We start from the raw sequence: 17,318 nt of genomic DNA on the forward strand, positions 1-17,318 counted from the left end.
AACTGTGGTGTTGGAGAAGACTCTTGAGAGTCCCTTGGACTTCAAGGAGATCCAACCAGTCCATTCTGAAGGAGATCAGTTCTGGGTGTTCTTTGGAAGGAATGATGCTAAAGCTGAAACTCCAGTACTTTGGCCACCTCATGTGAAGAGTTGACTCATTGGAAAAGACTCTGATGCTGGGAGGGATCGGGGGCAGGAGGAGAAGGGGACGACAGAGGATGAGATGGCTGGATGGCATCACTGACTCGATGGACGTGAGTCTGAGTGAACTCTGGGAGTTGGTGATGGATAGGGAGGCCTGGCGTGTCGCGATTCATGGGGTCACAGAGTCGGACATGACTGAGTGACTGAACGGAACTGAACTGAAAAGCCAAGGCAGGTTAATCTCACCCTTTGGAGTAAGAACAAAGGTCATAAATTTGTTAAGGTAATTTAGCAATTTAGAGTTAGTAAATTAAATGTAAAACTCTAGGTCTGAAGAAGCCATGTTTATGGCCTACTTGTTTCTAAATATGCTTATGTCCATTAACTATGAACCAGATTACAAGATTGGAGCCCATGTGGTAAAGCTACCTATTCCCCCCTGCTCTGGGATGCTTCCAAAACCTTTAAGCAGAGGACATTTGCCTGTATATTTTTTAGTCTTTTTTTTGGACCATCACTGGAATAAATCATAGCAACCCAGATAGAGAGCACACAATGATGTGTTTTTAATGAAAAATACAAATGAACCATAAAAGTTCTTACCAGAAATAATTCAGTGGTACTGGTGGCCATAACAATAGTCTTACAAAGTTGCCTTCAAGTGGCTCTGGCCAGTAATATATGTCAAGTCAGAAAACTATTTCCAAAGCAAGTTGAATTTTTTGAAGTATCTATCCAAATAAAAAAGTAATAGATGTTCATTATAGAAAAGTTGGCAAAAACTGAGAACTATAGATGAGGGGATTACAAATTATCCATAATTCACCACCAAGAGATAAACACTATTAAAACATTTTGATGCATTTCCCTCCTTTTGTGCTTATTGTCTTTATATTTATTCATTTCTATATAAAACCATGCTGTTACAGACATTTGTATCCTGCTTCCTTTTTGACTTATTATAATATAAGCATTTTACAGAGCATTTAAATTCTTTGTAAACATCGTTTTTAATAGCTGCATAAATGTTCCATCGTAAGGATATACCATAATTTACGTACTGTTCCTCACGGTTGGACGTTGAGGCCATTTCCAATTTTTTTGCTAACACGCAGAAATTTTAAAGATGGTTTTCAAGAAAAAACCAGTTTTATTTCGTGGGCAAATGAAGTACCCAATGAAACAGACAGTGATGATATGTTCGTGTAATAGATTCACCGCCAGCCTCAGGTTCGATCAGAATAGGCATTTATCTTTCCTTCAAGCAATAATTCATTTTAATTCAGACTTTCCCTTAGTACCTGCTTCCTCACAAATGTTTTCCATCTCTCACAACTGCAAAGACTCAGCCATAAAGCTCACTTTTTTGACAGGTGGCATTTAATTTGTCTGTAGGTCAAAAGCCATACTATCTCTTGTTGCCACACTGAACAGAGGCAGGAAGTGTCACCTGCAGTCCTACCCATGTGTAATCCTCCTCCTTTGTGAGACAATTTACTTCTTCTTCATGTTCAATTCTTGGCCAGTCTGTCAGATGTTAAAGTGCCTTGCTTGGGCTTCTGGGGTCCTTTAAAATTAACTTTTGCTTCTGGGCCATTCGGCTTTCTTCAAGAGTCTGTCTCCATGGGGACCAGAACGCCATACCAAGGGACTCCATCACACCTTAAGAGGATTCTTATTTTCTTCAGAACAGGCCTCTTTCCTGCTATGCTAGAGAGTCAAGTCAGAAACATAAATGCCCCACCTGTGCTACCTGATGAAGAGCTTAAACCCTGAGGTAACTGAAGTAGTCACAGCAAGAAGCAAAGCCTTGGGGAGGCCATTAATAATGCAACATGTGGTCATGTGGATTCCATGTACAAAAGAGAATATCATAAGCATATTTAATATGAAATGGAAGGACTACAGCAAAGTGAGTTAGGAATTTCGACTGACTCTTTTTGGAAACTAATAGCTTACCAGACTCTAAACAGATATGGCGCTATCACAGATATAATCTAAAAACTGTAACGGCTTGTTGGAGTCAAAATAAGGACTTCACAACACAAAATAAAATGTATGAAGACAGTGAAATAGGAAAGTTTGTGAAGCAGAGGGGAGCAAAAGACTTCAAAGTCTACTTGTATTAACATTAATCTGGTACTAGGGGGTCCCTCAGACTGAGCCTAACCAGACTGCCTTACCCTTCAAAAGACCAGTTTACCCTCTGGAATTAGACATCAGAAATAGTAACCAAGAGTAGGACCAAAAAAGTTTTATCCTTTCTGCACAGAGAATGAAATTGAAATGAATAAAATATCTAAATTTTAGAAATGAGAGGGTTTTTGGCCTTATCGTAATCCCTAAATAATGATTTTTCAACATTAGAGGCATAGTATAACTGCAGTGTTTATTGTTCAGATGAAATAAAATGAAACAATACAGGAAACCCTTGCCACATCGCCTGGCAGGAAGATCCTGGTCAATGGATGGCACTGATTCTGCTACTTTCATACAGAAGCAATGGGCTTCAAAGAACGACAACAGAACTCATTTTCACCCATTACCCTTAAGGGACTATCTAATCTCTATTTCCCAATTATTAAAATGAGAACATTTTTAAATGATAAAATCTGCTATATATATATTTTTTACTTTTGACAAGGTATATTATAAAATGTTGGGATTTCATATAAAAACATCCATTAATATTGATAATGGTCTTTTTTATCTTGATGGACACAAGAAGCTAAAACTTCCTTCTTTACACAAACCAACCTCCAGAATGTAAACAAACAAAAATAGGTATTCCTTTGCTAAAAGGCAATTCCGCATTTTATAAAAGAATGGTCTAAACATTCTAAAAAACGAATGTCTAAAAATTTACTCTGTGAAAATCAGCATGTTCTTCAAATATCTTATTTACCCATACTGGTTAGAATTCCTTGGGGCCCAATTGCTTTGGAGTTCAGAATTTTTCAAATTTTAGAAAGACAATATGGCACATATGTGCCCAGAAGTGTCTATAGTCACACCCTAACCAAATCCATTAACGTTTACTTAAAGAAACAAGAATTTTCATATTGAATAAAATAAATTCTATAATTAGACTCACATCAGATAAGTATAGATTTCCCCACCAAATTAATTTGTCACAAATAGCAACAATGAAAAGTACCTGCCAGTATTTAGAGCTTTTGGGATTTCAAAATTAAGAATAAGGGATTGTGAAACGATTTTTGATTTGAACACACACAGTCAAATCAGTCCAGTGTGTAAATTTAAAATGGGTCATTTAAGAAATAAAAAGGGTAGCTTATGTGCTGATATCATGGAGACAAAAAGCTACTTGAAATAGAAATACCTTTTATGAAAACTGTAAGACACAAAAGAATTGGTGAATCTGAAGCATGTACCTTCCAAAGCAAAAGAACTTCAAGAGTTGCTCGTGCACATCAGGCCTGCAAAAGCACCACAATGACATAAGATTTCCTAAAATCTACTCTGGTCATTATTTACTACCACTAACCAAAATCTTCCGGCAATGAGTCTGAAACTATTTTTCGAAGGCAAAAAAGAGTGCTTGGAAACCGAATACACAGTGCAGGCGAAGCCCACAGGAGACACACCCAGAAACTGACAATCACACATAGGTTTATAAACACACAAAAATTACATGGTAAAAAGAATACAAGAACCATGCTCCCTCTTATTACTGCTTTTGTATAATCTGTACCCTAATATCACTGCCAAATCCCAGGATTAAGAACAGATCCTTAGCACCCCCAAATAATAATTTATAGTGAGACGATCTTGGATCTTCCTAGTTTTTAGTGCACTTTGATGGTATAAGGCTGCTGGATCATTTTGATGTAAGACTTTATATCTCGCCATCTCAGTTTTCCCTTAGAAAATAAAATTATGATATCTCTCTAAGCAAATGAGCATGTTTCATTATAGCCAGAAACATTCTTTAGAGAAAAAGGATCCTTTAAACTACTAAGTGGAGAAGGAAATGGCTACCCATGCCAGTATTCTTACCTGGAGAATCCCAGAGGAGCCTGGAGGGTTACCGTCCACGGGGTCACAAAGAATGGGACACGACTGAGCAACTAAATAACAACACAAACTACCATCACGCCTTGTCAAGGAGGGCTTAACATAGAATGAAGTCAAAGGGCAAAAATAGTGTCTTACACAGACATTTCCCTACATTTAAGTGACCAATGTTAAATAATTGTACATAACAATTATTTGGAACAGATTGGAATTATTCCAACAGATTGGAATATATTTAAAGGCTGATCAATCCTTGAAGAACATGTATCTCTTGGAACATGTGTTGTAACAGATACATGAGAAACTAGAGACCAGAGAGGTTACCAGTCTCACTGAGCTAACTTGTAGCACAGCCAGAACAAGAGCTCCCAAAGCTTACAAATAATATAAGTTTGGGGTACATTTTTATCAACAAGGGAGCAATAGAGGGGACACAGAAACATGGGTTGAAGGTTAATTATCAGTGACTAGTTTAAATTCAACAAACAATTATTGGGCTCACACTTTGTCCACAATGCAGTTAAAATCTAGCTACAGAATTAACATGAGCAACTAAATAAAAATTGACAGAAGGTGCTCAACAGGACTTTAGCAGAGAGACCCTGGGATTCAGATGAGGGAGAAGCAGAGAGTTTTCTGGTGGGATTGAAATGGGGAGATACAACAACTTACTGGGAGCATATCTGGCCACTACAAAGAATCCCTCAGTTGTACAGTGAGCCAAAAATATATTTAGAACTTTTACAACGATCGCTGGGTCATTAGAGGAGACTATGAACTCCCTGGTCCCTTAAATTTTAATGAAACTGAGCCCTATTAAAGGTGGCACTTTGAGCAAGTTTAGCTGTGAAACAATTAAAATGTTAATGGGGTTTCTACTGTAAATAGATTTATGAAAGGGAATGCTGACTGAGTCGTTTCCTGGCCCTAACTTGTTACTGTCAGTTGAATTCAAGCAAGATGTGCTTTACAAGAGATGTAAGGCATACCTTTCAATAGCTGCTGCCTGTTGTGTTCCCTATTTCAAAATTCATTTCATATTGCATATAACATGCCTAAAGCCCAGTACAAATACTATTCTGTTATCACATAATTGGCCAGTGTGTATCGCTGTGTCTTGAGTTTCTACTTGTTTTATTTTACATGTGGTATTTTAGTACACTGAAAGGAAAGCCGTGTTCATTTTTGCTCATCCCAATACAGAGAGAGTTCAAAAGTTCAAAAGATAAGAAGTGGTTCTCAGCATGAATAAACCGTGAAAGGCATTAGAAAATAAATTTTTGATGTCAAGATACATTCCCAGTTTATTCACACTGAGAAGAGTTTTCTTATCTTTGGGACTCTGTAAGCTGGGATAGACAAAATTTGTTTAAACTCCACAATACATAAAAAAGTAATACAATTTGACTGTTACTCTATTATCACACACTTGTCTATAAGTCAAACCCTTTACAATGTAACAAAAATTTGGAAGTACTGCAAATGAAGATTAGTGTTTTGAGCTCCAGAAAAAAAAAAAAAAATCAAAATTAGGTTGCCTTTCTCCTGATACTGATCCGAATCTACTATGCTAAACCAGAAAAACAGTTTTCTTAATAATTCAGAGAAACCAAACCTCAAATCTCCTGGGACTGCCTCTTCTCTCAAGAGTCAAAGTCACTAAAGCTCAGAATTACTGTCAATTCTTAATTAACCATATCAGTGAGAAGAACACTTACCACCATTGAAACCTGTCTACTGAAGAGTGACAAAAAGCATTTCCCACATCATCAGTTGACAAGCCACATAATTTATACACCAGGAGCTGACTCTACAAACAGTTGGCTGGGAGAGCCTTTACTAATTCTAAACATGTTCTCATCATTATCACATGGTTTTCAAATAGATTTCTTTAAAAAAAAAATCTAGAGATCTTTGCATACCTATGAAAATTCAAATGTCAGTTCAGATTGCTGGGTCAGACAGTCAACTAACCCTGTGTGAGGGACCCAGAACTTAGCTGTGAAACAGATGACTTTGGTGCTGGGTCTTAAGAGATTGGCCTGGCAGAGACAAGGAGGCAGGACGTTCACTGAGAGTAAAGTATAGAGAGCACTGGGGGGCCCTGCAAGGGCATGAGGGGCGGGGGCAACGATGACAAACTGAGTCCAACACGAACTCAGACACCTCCAGCTGCTCTCCAGGAGTCTACACTTCTCGTCACCATGACCAAAAGTGATGGCTACCAGAGTTTTCTCAGCTAAAGAAGAACTAAACAAGGTTCTTCCCTTGGGTTTGTTGGGGGTAACTCTAAGTCAATTACTTTTCAGGGAGAAGGTAGTGGCACCCCACTCCAGTACTCTTGCCTGGAAAATCCCATGGATGGAAGAGCCTGGTGGGCTGCAGTCCATGGGGTCACAAAGAGTCGGACATGACTGAGCGACTTCATTTTCACTTTTCACTTTCATGCATTGGAGAAGGAAATGGCAACCCACTCCAGTGTTTTTGCCTGGAAAATCTCAGGGACGGGGGAACCTGGTGGGCTGCCGTCTATGGAGTCGCACAGAGTCGGACACGACTGAAGCGACTTAGCAGCAGCAGCAACACCCTCCACTTTCCATACTCCTCTTTTATTTAAATTCCCTGACACGTCCCATGGCATTTACACTCCCTCCCTCTTTCCTTCTTCTCAGGCAGTTTCTTAATCTCCTCCTTGGGTCCTTTTTCATCAGTCCTCCTCATGTGTGTACCTGCTAAGTCGCTTCAGTCACGTCCAGCTCTGTGCGACACTATGGACTGCAGCCCACCAGCCTTCTCCATTGATGAGATTCTCCAGGCAAGAACACTGGAGTGGGTTGCCGTGCCATCCTCCAGGGGATCTTCCCAACCCAAGGATTGAACCCGGGTCTCTTACATCTACCTGCATTAGCAGGTAAGGCAAGTTCTTTACCACCGGTGCCACCTGGGAAGCTCTCCTCTCATATACCAAAGTACCCCAGGTTTCCTTCTTTAATAATCTTTTCTCCTCACTTTTTATACATACTTGTCTCCTGACACTTCAATACCCCAATATAGATCTAGCCCAGACCAATCTTCTGGCCTCAGACACTCCTGTGGAGCTTCCCCAGAAGGTCCCCATCTGAGAGCCCACAGATGCATTAAGTGCTGACAGGGTCACAGCAGAACTCACCTTCTTCTTCCCTTTCCTGTGTTTCTGATTTTCTCTATTACCCAGATGTCACCTTCTTTCTCTCTCCCTTTCCACCACACATTCACCAATTCCTTTGGAATCTATCCTTCCTTTCATCACCACCACTACTTCCTGTGTTTATGAGACTCACACCACTTCTCCTTCTACTACTGAAGCAATCTCCTCATTGGGCTCCCCACCTCTGGCCTCTTCCCTCTCAAGCCCATTCTTCATTCAATAAACACAAATCTGACTAGGTTCCTCCTCTGCTTTCAGTCAGTCTCTTCTTGGTTCCTGATTGGTGTACTGCGAAGTCCAAAGTTCTCACCTTGAGATTGTAAGACCCCCCTGAGTTAGTCCCTCTTAACTGCCTTAAACTCATCTTCTACTGTGGCTCCTTTTATACTCTCCCCTCCAGACATACCATTAAGAAAATGATTTATCAGTTCAGTTCAGTTCAGTCGCTCAGTAGTGTCCGATTCTTTGTGACCCCATGAATCACAGCACGCCAGGCCTCCCTGTCCATCACCAACTCCTGGAGTTCACTCAAACTCACGTCCATCGAGTCAGTGATGCCATCCAGCCATCTCATCCTCTGTCGTCCCCTTCTCCTCCTGCCCCCAATCCCTCCCAGCATCAGAGTCTTTTCCAATGAGTCAACTCTTCACATGAGGTGGCCAAAGTATTGGAGTTTCAGCCTCAGCATCAGTCCTTCCAATGAACACCCAGGACTGACCTCCTTTAGGATGAACTGGCTGGATTTCCCTACAGTCCAAGGGACTCTCAAGAGTCTTCTCTAGCACCACAGTTCAAAAGCATCAATTCTTCCACACTCAGCTTTCTTCACAGTCCAACTTTTTCATCCATACATGACCACTGGAAAAACCAGAGCCTTGACTAGATGGACCTTTGTTGGCAAAGTAATGTCTCTGCTTTTCAATATGCTATCTAGGTTGGTCATAACTTTCCTTCCAAGGAGTAAACATCTTTTAATTTCATGGCTGCAGTCACCATCTGCGGTGATTTTGGAGCCCCCAAAAATAAAGTCTGCTACTGTTTCCACTGTTTCCCCATCTATTTGCCATGAAGTGATGGGACCAGATGCCATGATCTTAGTTTTCTGAATGTTGAGCTTTAAGCCTTTTTACTCTCCTCTTTCATTTTCATCAAGAGGCTTTTTAGTTCCTCTTCACTTTCTGCCATAAGGGTGGTGTCATCTGCATATCTGAGGTTATTGATATTTCTCCCAGCAATCTTGATTCCAGCTTGTGCTTCTTCCAGCCCAGCATTTCTCATGATGTACTCTGCTTATAAGTTAAATAAGCACGGTGACAATATACAGCCTTGAGGTATTCCTTTTCCTATTTGGAACCAGTCTGTTTTTCCATGTCCAGTTCTAACTGTTGCTTCCTGACCTGCATATAGGTTTCTCAAGAGGCAGGTCAGGTGGTCTGGTATTCCCACCTCTTTCAGAATTTTCCACAGTTTATTGTGATCCACACAAAGGCTTTGGCATAGTCAATCAAGCAGAAATAGATGTTTTTCTGGAACTCTCTTGCTTTTTCCATGATCCAACGAATGTTGGAAATTTGATCTCTCGTTCCTCTGCCTTTTCTAAAACCAGCTTGAACATCTGGAAGTTCACGGTTCATGTATTGCTGAAGCCTGACTTGGAGAATTTTGAGCATTACTTTACTAGCGTGTGAGATGAGTGCAATTGTGTAGTAGTTTTAGCATTCATTGGCATTGCTTTTCTTTGGGATTGGAATGAACACTGACCTTTTCCTGTCCTGTGGCCACTGCTGAGTTTTCCAAATATGCTGGCATATTGAGTGCAGCACTTTCACAGCATCATCTTTGAGGAATTGATTTATGGTTTTTCCAAATGAGAAAAGACTTACTTCTTCCTGCACATGCTCTTCTCATCAACTAGAACCCCACCACCACTTTTGTCATCCATCTAACCTTTAGTCAGTGAATTAGCTTAAGAAAAATACACTCTTGAAAACCTACAACTGAAGCCCTGGATTCTTTCTTCCCTCTAGCTATGAGCTGCTCGATGACAGAGAATCAACTTATCCTCTTTGTATCCCCAAAGCCTAGCAAAACACTGGACAAGGAATAAACATTTGTTAAATGGATGTAACAAGAAATCAGCTACATACTAAGCAGCTGAGTTAATGATTTACTTTCAGCTTCAGTGGAGAGAAGACAGATACTTGGGATTTGAACATAGCCCCTGAGTCCACTCATTAAACCTCTGTGTTCCTCTAGTTCCAGAGTCTTCCCACCTATTGAAAAAGAAATGGAAACACAAGTACTGAATTTAACAAGAGAACAAAACTAGATTTAAGCTTTAGCAAAGCTCATGCTGGTGAAATGGGGCAAGAAAATGTTGGAGGTGCTGGGACTCATTTCTTAACATAACTTGTGAAGAAGTTTTCGGGGCTTTTATTCTAGAAGGATTTTTGTATAGAAACAGCCTTGGAAGATTTAGAAGGTGTGTCCTTCCAGGGCTGAGGTCAGAGTTGTTTCCTGAGCAGGATAAGAAAGATGATGTCTCCCTCTAAGGCAAAAAGTTTAGCAAGGTTGCTAACATCCCCCTCATAATATTGGAGATTTTTATAAGGCCTGGGTTCCTCATCTGTGATTTAAACCCACTGTGTACACAGTATCCATTTGGGCCACTCCTCATTGCCTCATGGAACTGGTAGTGGGGTGACTGATGCAAACATGAAGCTTGAATTACCTGCTATGGCCTGATTGATTAGTAAAGTCCTTTGTCTCTCATCCAGGAGTCTCATGTCTTCTGCAGCAGCTATGAACTCTGGCAGACTAACTTGTTACCCTGCAGGCAGAGTAAAATCTGAACACAAGAACACCTCATCACAGTTCTTGACGAGGAGAAAAGAACTAAAGGAAATTTTTAAAATTGTCCTATAAAAGTTTATGAAATTGAATAATACCAGAAAGATAAAATCTTGAATAGAGTGCAATAGTTAAAAGCACAGATTCTACAGTCAAACAATCCGGGTTCATAGCCTAGCTTTCAAAATTGTTAACTACATAAATTCTCCTGAGCTCCATAGCCTTATATGCAATTTCTCAGAAAACCATAACTTCTCTAGATCTCAATTTCCTCATTATAAAATATGGATACTAATATTCTGATAGGGTTGTTGTGAGGATGAAATGAATTAAAATATGGAAAGTACTTATATTGTTCCTGGCATTTAATAAGTGCTATTTAAGAATAATATTCTGATACTTGAACTTTACTCCATGGAAAATCAAAGTTTTTACAAAAGGAAATGATGTTACTAGGTCTTTGTTTGATGAAATTGTACATATAATAAAAACCAACTTTTATGAAATTGAATATATAATAAAAATAAAGAGGATCCAGAGAATATGAAGCGGAAGACCAACCAAGAGACAACCATAACAATCTAGGAGTAAAAACAGCATGGCTGGGCTTGAGTGTTGGCAATGGGAAAGAGAACTAATTCAAGAGATTTCATTGCTGGTGTTTCTAAAATTTAACACCTAATTCTAGTTATCCAATCATCATACACAAAGGCTTGTTCATGATCATCTTACCTAAAGTTCATAATGTAACTACAAGATAAACTAGCAGAAAAGCGACAGATACGAGTTCAAATACGAAGGGAAAATAGATGAGTCAAGTACTTTGGAGGGAGAAAACGTTAGGGAGACAAATATAACTAGAGATGATCTAAGGACATTTTGAGTCTTGACCCCACAGTGATAATAAATCTATTATTAGAAATGCAACTTTGTAGCTCTGAAGAGAATGGGGCTAAATGTGCAGATCTAGGTTTCACCAGAATAGAACACATGGTAGGAGCCAGGGAAAGAAATAGATAAAGCAGGGAAAGTATAGAGTGGAAAGGGGATTAAAGATACAAGGTGAGAGAAAGCAGCAGCTAGTGCAGAAGAACTACAGATGAAATTGAGTGTACAAAGGAAACGCACAAGTGAAGAAGTGAAGTGGGAAACAGAAGTAGCCAGTAGAAAACTCAGAGCAGAGTCAGTTCTGGAAACAAGGCAGCATCTTGGGAAGGAATTTTAGCAGAGGAGGCCAGATTGCAGTGGGTTAAATGATCAATGATAAAATCATTGATATGCATCAAAGAACTGTTCTTGAGAAATTAAAGGTGAAGGAGAGAAGAAACAAGGTCAATACAGATCCACATATAGTCACAAACATATCAGAAACACGGAACAGAGGGAGATGTAGACAGGAAGACAGGAAGACATGAACGTATGGGGGAGAGGCGAAAATAGCAGAAAGGAAACAGTTGGCAATAAAAGGAAGAAAAGAGATGACTAGTAAAGAACACTGTTCAAGGTAGGAAGTAGAACATGTAGGGAAGGAATTACCTTGAAAAATCCGGAAAGTTATTCCTACAAGATACACAAGAAAGAAGTAAAGAAACAGAAAAAAATATTGAGGACAGGAAGTTGAGGATTCCCTGCTGAGGACAGAGAGTCTGTCAAAATATTACATATTAAATAATGCAATGTCAATGTCATCAATAAAGGATGGGTTGAAATTGGTTCCTAAAATTCCCTGGCAGAGGTGAGGTTCAGGTCCACTTGGGGCAATAGGAGAAAGAGTAAGCCACTGCTGAAAATAAGCAGGAGGGCCTGGGAGGATGGCAATTTGAAAGCCAAGGAAGCCTAGGAAGGAAAGGTCAAGGGGAGAGGGACCATATCAGGTAACACTGATCAGGAAGAAGGATCTGGAGTTACAGTGGGTTCAGGGCCCATCCCACCACTTCTCAGCTATGAAACCACAGCAAGTTACTTAATCTCTCCCTCTGTCTCAGTGTCCTCATCTGAAAAATAGAGATGACAGTATTCCCAAACTCAGAGGATTATTCTTAAAACAATAAACACAAACTGCCAGAAATAATGCCTTGCCCATGGAGGGTGTACATAGTCTTCTCTACCTCACTTTATGTTATGCTCACTTAGTATGACTGATCTCAACAAAAAAAGAAAAGTATTTTTTAATTAATTTACACTGAGTAAATGACAGACCACAGGCCATGCTTAAATTATTTGTGAATTTAAAAGTGGACTGTTCTGTTCATAGCCCCAGACATCTCTAATTGGCTCAATTTCAGGCTTTATCAGAAGTGAAAAAAAACAAAACTAGAGCAAATAAAACAAATACCAACATGGTGTGTGTTTCACAAGACACCTCTGTCAATTTCCCTTCACGATTCTGGATTATTATATTTTCTTCCCTTTTTCTACTTCTAAATGTATTGATTGTTCAAAAAGCTAAATCTCTGCCACAATGACCACAAGTTTCTATATCATCTACAGCAGGCTGAGGGGAAACAGTTCTACGCATATGTGTTGGGGGTGGCGTTTGGGTGGGTAAGCTGTATTGTATCAGGCACATTTTGGATTTCTACATCAACCTGTATTGGAGACCTACATTAGGGGGAATGAATGTAAGTTGTCCTGATCCTCTGGAGGAAGAACTGGCTATCCACTCCAGTATTTCCACCTGGAAAATTCCATGGACAGAGGAGCCTGGCAGGCTACAGTCCATGGGGTCACATGATGAAATAGTTTAGGAGACTACTGAGTCACAAAGTGGCCATACCGTTCTAAAATCCCCACTAAGTGTCAGAGAATGCCCAGTACCTCAAGTCCCTGGAGCTTCAGCTGCTGGATCTGCCTTTATAGGCAGATCTGGCTTTATAGACATTCTGCCTGAATGGTATCTATCTGCAACACACCCATATTCACTACTTCCATCATGTTGTATCCAATACTTATGCAAGTGTTTACAAGACAGCATTACAAAGGATAAATTTTAATAGAGTGTATTACAGCCAGTCATTTTCCTTTGATGTCTCAAAGATCTGGAGTAGAGTTTATTTCCATCTATTTAATCCTTGAGAAAACATTTGCAGAGTACCATTAACATAAGTAAACGCTTCAATATCCCTTTATCAAAATGCCATCATCAGTTACAACTCTCCAATTCATAATGTACTTGCCAAGGCTGGCTTTCCCTATTCCACAATTCCCAGTTTAAGCCGAGCCCATTGTTTTAATACTTCAGTGTCTACAGCTATAAGAGAGCAGGAGAATTTCTTATGAAGAGTCTTGGTGAGGAAGAGAGAGATCAGATCTTCCTTGTGAGGAACAATCTTACCCACTGCAGGATGAAGCACACCAGCCCACCTCCATACCAAGCCCAAATGTGAATAGAACCCTATAGCTTTTACAACAGTCAAAAAAGCCCCACAGGTTCCCACTAGGTAGAAAATACCAGCTGCATTCCCATTGAGAACCCCGGGCAGTGATTACAAAGAACTTAGAAACACAGGCTGGGCTTGGGTGTTCTAAAAGGGATCATATTTGTTAAGAACTCCAGCACTGGAATTCAAACTACCTGTATCCAAATCTCATGAATTCTTGGAGTGTGAATTTAACCTTACTATGTCTCTTTCTTCATCGTAAATGGAGATGATAACAGTGCCTTTCTTGTAGGGCTATATCCAGGATAAAATGAAATAATACATGTAGTTAGAAATTTGCCTGACATCTAACTAAGAATTCAAAAAAGACTCAGTATTCATTACCTGTGATTTCCAATGTTGAGTCACATAGTAAGTATACAGGCACTCTTTGTGGAATGATGATTTTATAAATCTGCCTAACCTTAGGAAACCAAAGGTTTGCTTAAAGTGATGACAAGGTCATCAGCAAGATCGATTATCATTAGAGTTGGAGGACCCATAAGTCATACGTTATATCTTTTGTTTCACTGATAGAATTTCCTTTGAAAATGAGCTTACCCATGGAAGAACATACCATAAATACAATTCTTTACTCTTAGGCTGACCATTATTAGCTGCACAGTCATTTCTTCTTTTCAGTTGTCATTCCAGCTCCAAAATCTGCTCAAGGACAAGATCAGCTACACAAAACTTTTACCTGTGTTAATGAGCTATAAGTGCCAGTCAGTAGGATGGTGCCTTCTCATTAGTGGCCCTCATCTCATTAGAAGCCTGCTCTCACTGATAATGGACCTCAGAGGTCAATAAAAATCTCAGGAAGAATTCTCTTTAATTTAATAGATGGACAGGTGTGTGGAAGCCAAGTGCTTTGTGTGGCTGTATTCCACATGCCTACAACAATTGCAAAGGCATCTGCAGAAAACTAGCACTAAATCCCAACATGGTTCCTGCTGAAGAAACCATTAACTCTAATACCAGGGAGGACTAAATACAAATTTGATTGGATTTTTCCCATCCAGATTTCAGAAAGTACTAAGACTCATCAGAGTGATCTCAATAACTCCCAGACAGAGCATCTCTATTAAACACCCAAGAATTTATATTGGTTTTAATATCTGATCTCATCTCACCTGATAAATGAATGAGCTGCAGTAGCAGTGTCCTTTAAAAAAAATGCAATGTCATCCTTCCAGCCTTTTCAACAAAAGTACCAATACTGAAACATGAGGTAAAATATCTAAGCAATATAAAAAGTGATGTGGTATCTCTGTTCTTTTTCAGTGCCCCCCCCAAAAGGGATTATTCTACCTCATGTGCACGGGTAGCTACCTAATAAGTCAGCCAGGGTCCACTTTAATAACAGCACTTGTAAAAGTAAGAGAACAGCTAGCCAGCCAGCTAGCTAAAAAAGCAGTATCTTAAAAGTGGAGGCTTATCTATGCACAAGCTACCCAAAGTAAGATGTGTTTTCTGAAATAAACTGGAGAGGAAACGCCTATTCAAATAAACAGGACCCATCTTATCAATGCAAGAGAAATCACCTACCCAGAAATTTCTTGCATTTCTGCCAACATGTATTTACAAACTATGTAGACAAGGAGTTGTTCTGTGACACCACTGCACACTGGTCATGACTCAAGATTTATAGTTAGTGACATTCGCAGTAACCAGGTAGCAAATCGAATCTCACAGGAGAAGGATGAAATATGGAAATGTAAAGTGAATCCAAAAATAGTATTTTTCTGACAAGAAAAATTCAAGACCCAGAAAGGTACAGATGGCTTTGTGTACTCATCTAAACCATTTTTCCACTATAAAGCATTCACATTTCAGAAAATCAAAGATGAAGCGAAGAAGTAGCAAAGACACTAAGGTGTATTCATAACCGCTTAAGAGTAGAAAGGAAAAGCAGAGTTAGATTTGGCTTCTCTCTCAGACAGTTGACGGTGATCCATCCCCCTGAGAAGACAGAATTCCGGGGCAAACTTCTCCAGCTAGTCAGGGCGATAGGGCAATTGGTTAAGATTCACACCTGCCCTGAGCTTCAGGCAACACTTGCCACCGTGACCAAGAATGAGCATCTCCTGCCTCCTTCACTTTTGTTCTGGAAATGAAACCATGCCCCACCCGCAGAGGATGCATTATAATCATGTTGCTACTCTTTGGTTCTCTCCTAACCCCGCAAGCATCTAAGTGGCCGCGCACTCAGCCCTTAGCACACTCGCCTCCCCAGCTCCTCACTTTGGCGAAAGTCATTCGCCATCAAAGGGTTCGCCTCTCAACAAACCTGTGGAATAATCCACTCCTTCGGCCTCGGAGACACTTCTTTAAAAAAAAAAAAGACTGGATATTACATAAACTCTGGTCTCTAGGAAGGACATGTCAAGTAACGCACTGTTCAACAGGATTTCGTTCAAAACCCATTCAAAAAGTGGAACTTGTCATTAGGCAATTACTCTTCCAAAAAGGAAATTCACACACACACACACACACACACACACACACACACACACCCCTAGGCAGAAATCCTGTCTGGCGCTGAGAAAGTAAGTCAGGTGGGAAGCACCCAGGTCCGGGTCTCTGCCCCGAGGACGCGCAGGGGACAGCGTTCCCGCCGCGCTCGGCCTGGGACAGCTCTCAGACCTCGCCCGGTGCCTGCCCGCCACTGCCGCCCTCCACCCTTACCCGGAGGAAACTGCTCCAGCCACAGGACCGCAGCAGGTTAGGAGTGGGCGGAGGTACACGGGGCCGACTCTCCTCACACATCCCGGAGCGCGCGGGCTACACTTACATGCCTGGCCGGAGCTGAAGGGCGCTGCCTGGCGGCCAGCCGGCGGCCACCCAAGCGCAGAAGCACCAGAGCCACAGTCGCCAGGTCATCTCCGCGGGGTGGAGCAGCTCCAGCCGCCACCCCGGCTGCGCGCCGCGCGCCACTCCGGCTCCGCAAGTCGGAGCCCCGTGCAGAAGTTGAGCTCGCAGGGCAGAAGTTGGTGTGCGGGGCTCGCGGGGCCGGCGAGATGCGTCTCCCTGCGGAGGGCGCGGCAGCAGCTCGGCCCCACTAGGCATCACCGACGACGAGGAGCTCGCGGGCGGAACGCCTGGGTGACGCTCGGGCCGCAGAGATGGGCGCCCTTGCTCCGACGGGAGCGACTGGAAACCTGCTAGCCCCGCGGCCCCGCAGCCCCCGCAGCCTCGGTGCCATGGAAACGCGCTCGCTGCTCGCCGGGCCCGGCCCCTCCGGAGCGCTTAAAGAGACAGTCCCGCTGCCACCTTGGCTAGACTAGCTGCTGAGCGGCCCTGCGCCCCTCGCCCTCCTCACTCCCTCCTCTCCACCCTGTGCTGCCCGGAGGAGGCGCGGAGCGCGGCAGGACGCTGGGGGCGCAATTAAAACGAGATTTAGGGGGCTCTGCTTAATCATCTCGCCTTACCCCGCTCCTTACCTCTTCCTGCCTACACATCCAAGACACACACCGAAACCTCGCCAAAGACACGAAGCGGTTCGAACCTCTCACAAACCAACCTGCTCAAAACCAAGCCAGATGTAATCTGCCACCAGTAGAGACTAAAGGAAAACTGACTTTTGATTCTCTCTCCGCTCCGAACGCGAGTCTCTGGAGTCTGTCAGAACACAGGCTAGGGACCGGAGGGGGGGGGGGGTGCGGTATGTGTGTTTGAAG

At 41.7% G+C, this 17,318-nt stretch overlaps 1 protein-coding gene across 1 annotated transcript in view; it reads right to left on the minus strand.

Moving 5' to 3' along the window:
- The window catches only part of LOC109562912 (multiple epidermal growth factor-like domains protein 6), a 694,041-nt gene extending 676,982 nt beyond the window's left edge, over window positions 1-17,059 (minus strand). The window contains exons 1-2 of the mRNA XM_070783699.1: window positions 16,975-17,059; window positions 16,433-16,886 (exon numbers count right to left, since the gene is read on the minus strand). Coding sequence (XP_070639800.1) covers window positions 16,433-16,886; window positions 16,975-17,059 — 539 coding nt within the window. The remainder of the gene's footprint in view (window positions 1-16,432; window positions 16,887-16,974) is intronic.
- Between the last annotated feature and the right edge of the window lie 259 nt (window positions 17,060-17,318).

The sequence above is a fragment of the Bos indicus genome, chromosome 1, assembly GCF_029378745.1.
Source record: "Bos indicus isolate NIAB-ARS_2022 breed Sahiwal x Tharparkar chromosome 1, NIAB-ARS_B.indTharparkar_mat_pri_1.0, whole genome shotgun sequence".
In the NCBI taxonomy this organism is placed as follows: Eukaryota; Metazoa; Chordata; class Mammalia; order Artiodactyla; family Bovidae; genus Bos; species Bos indicus.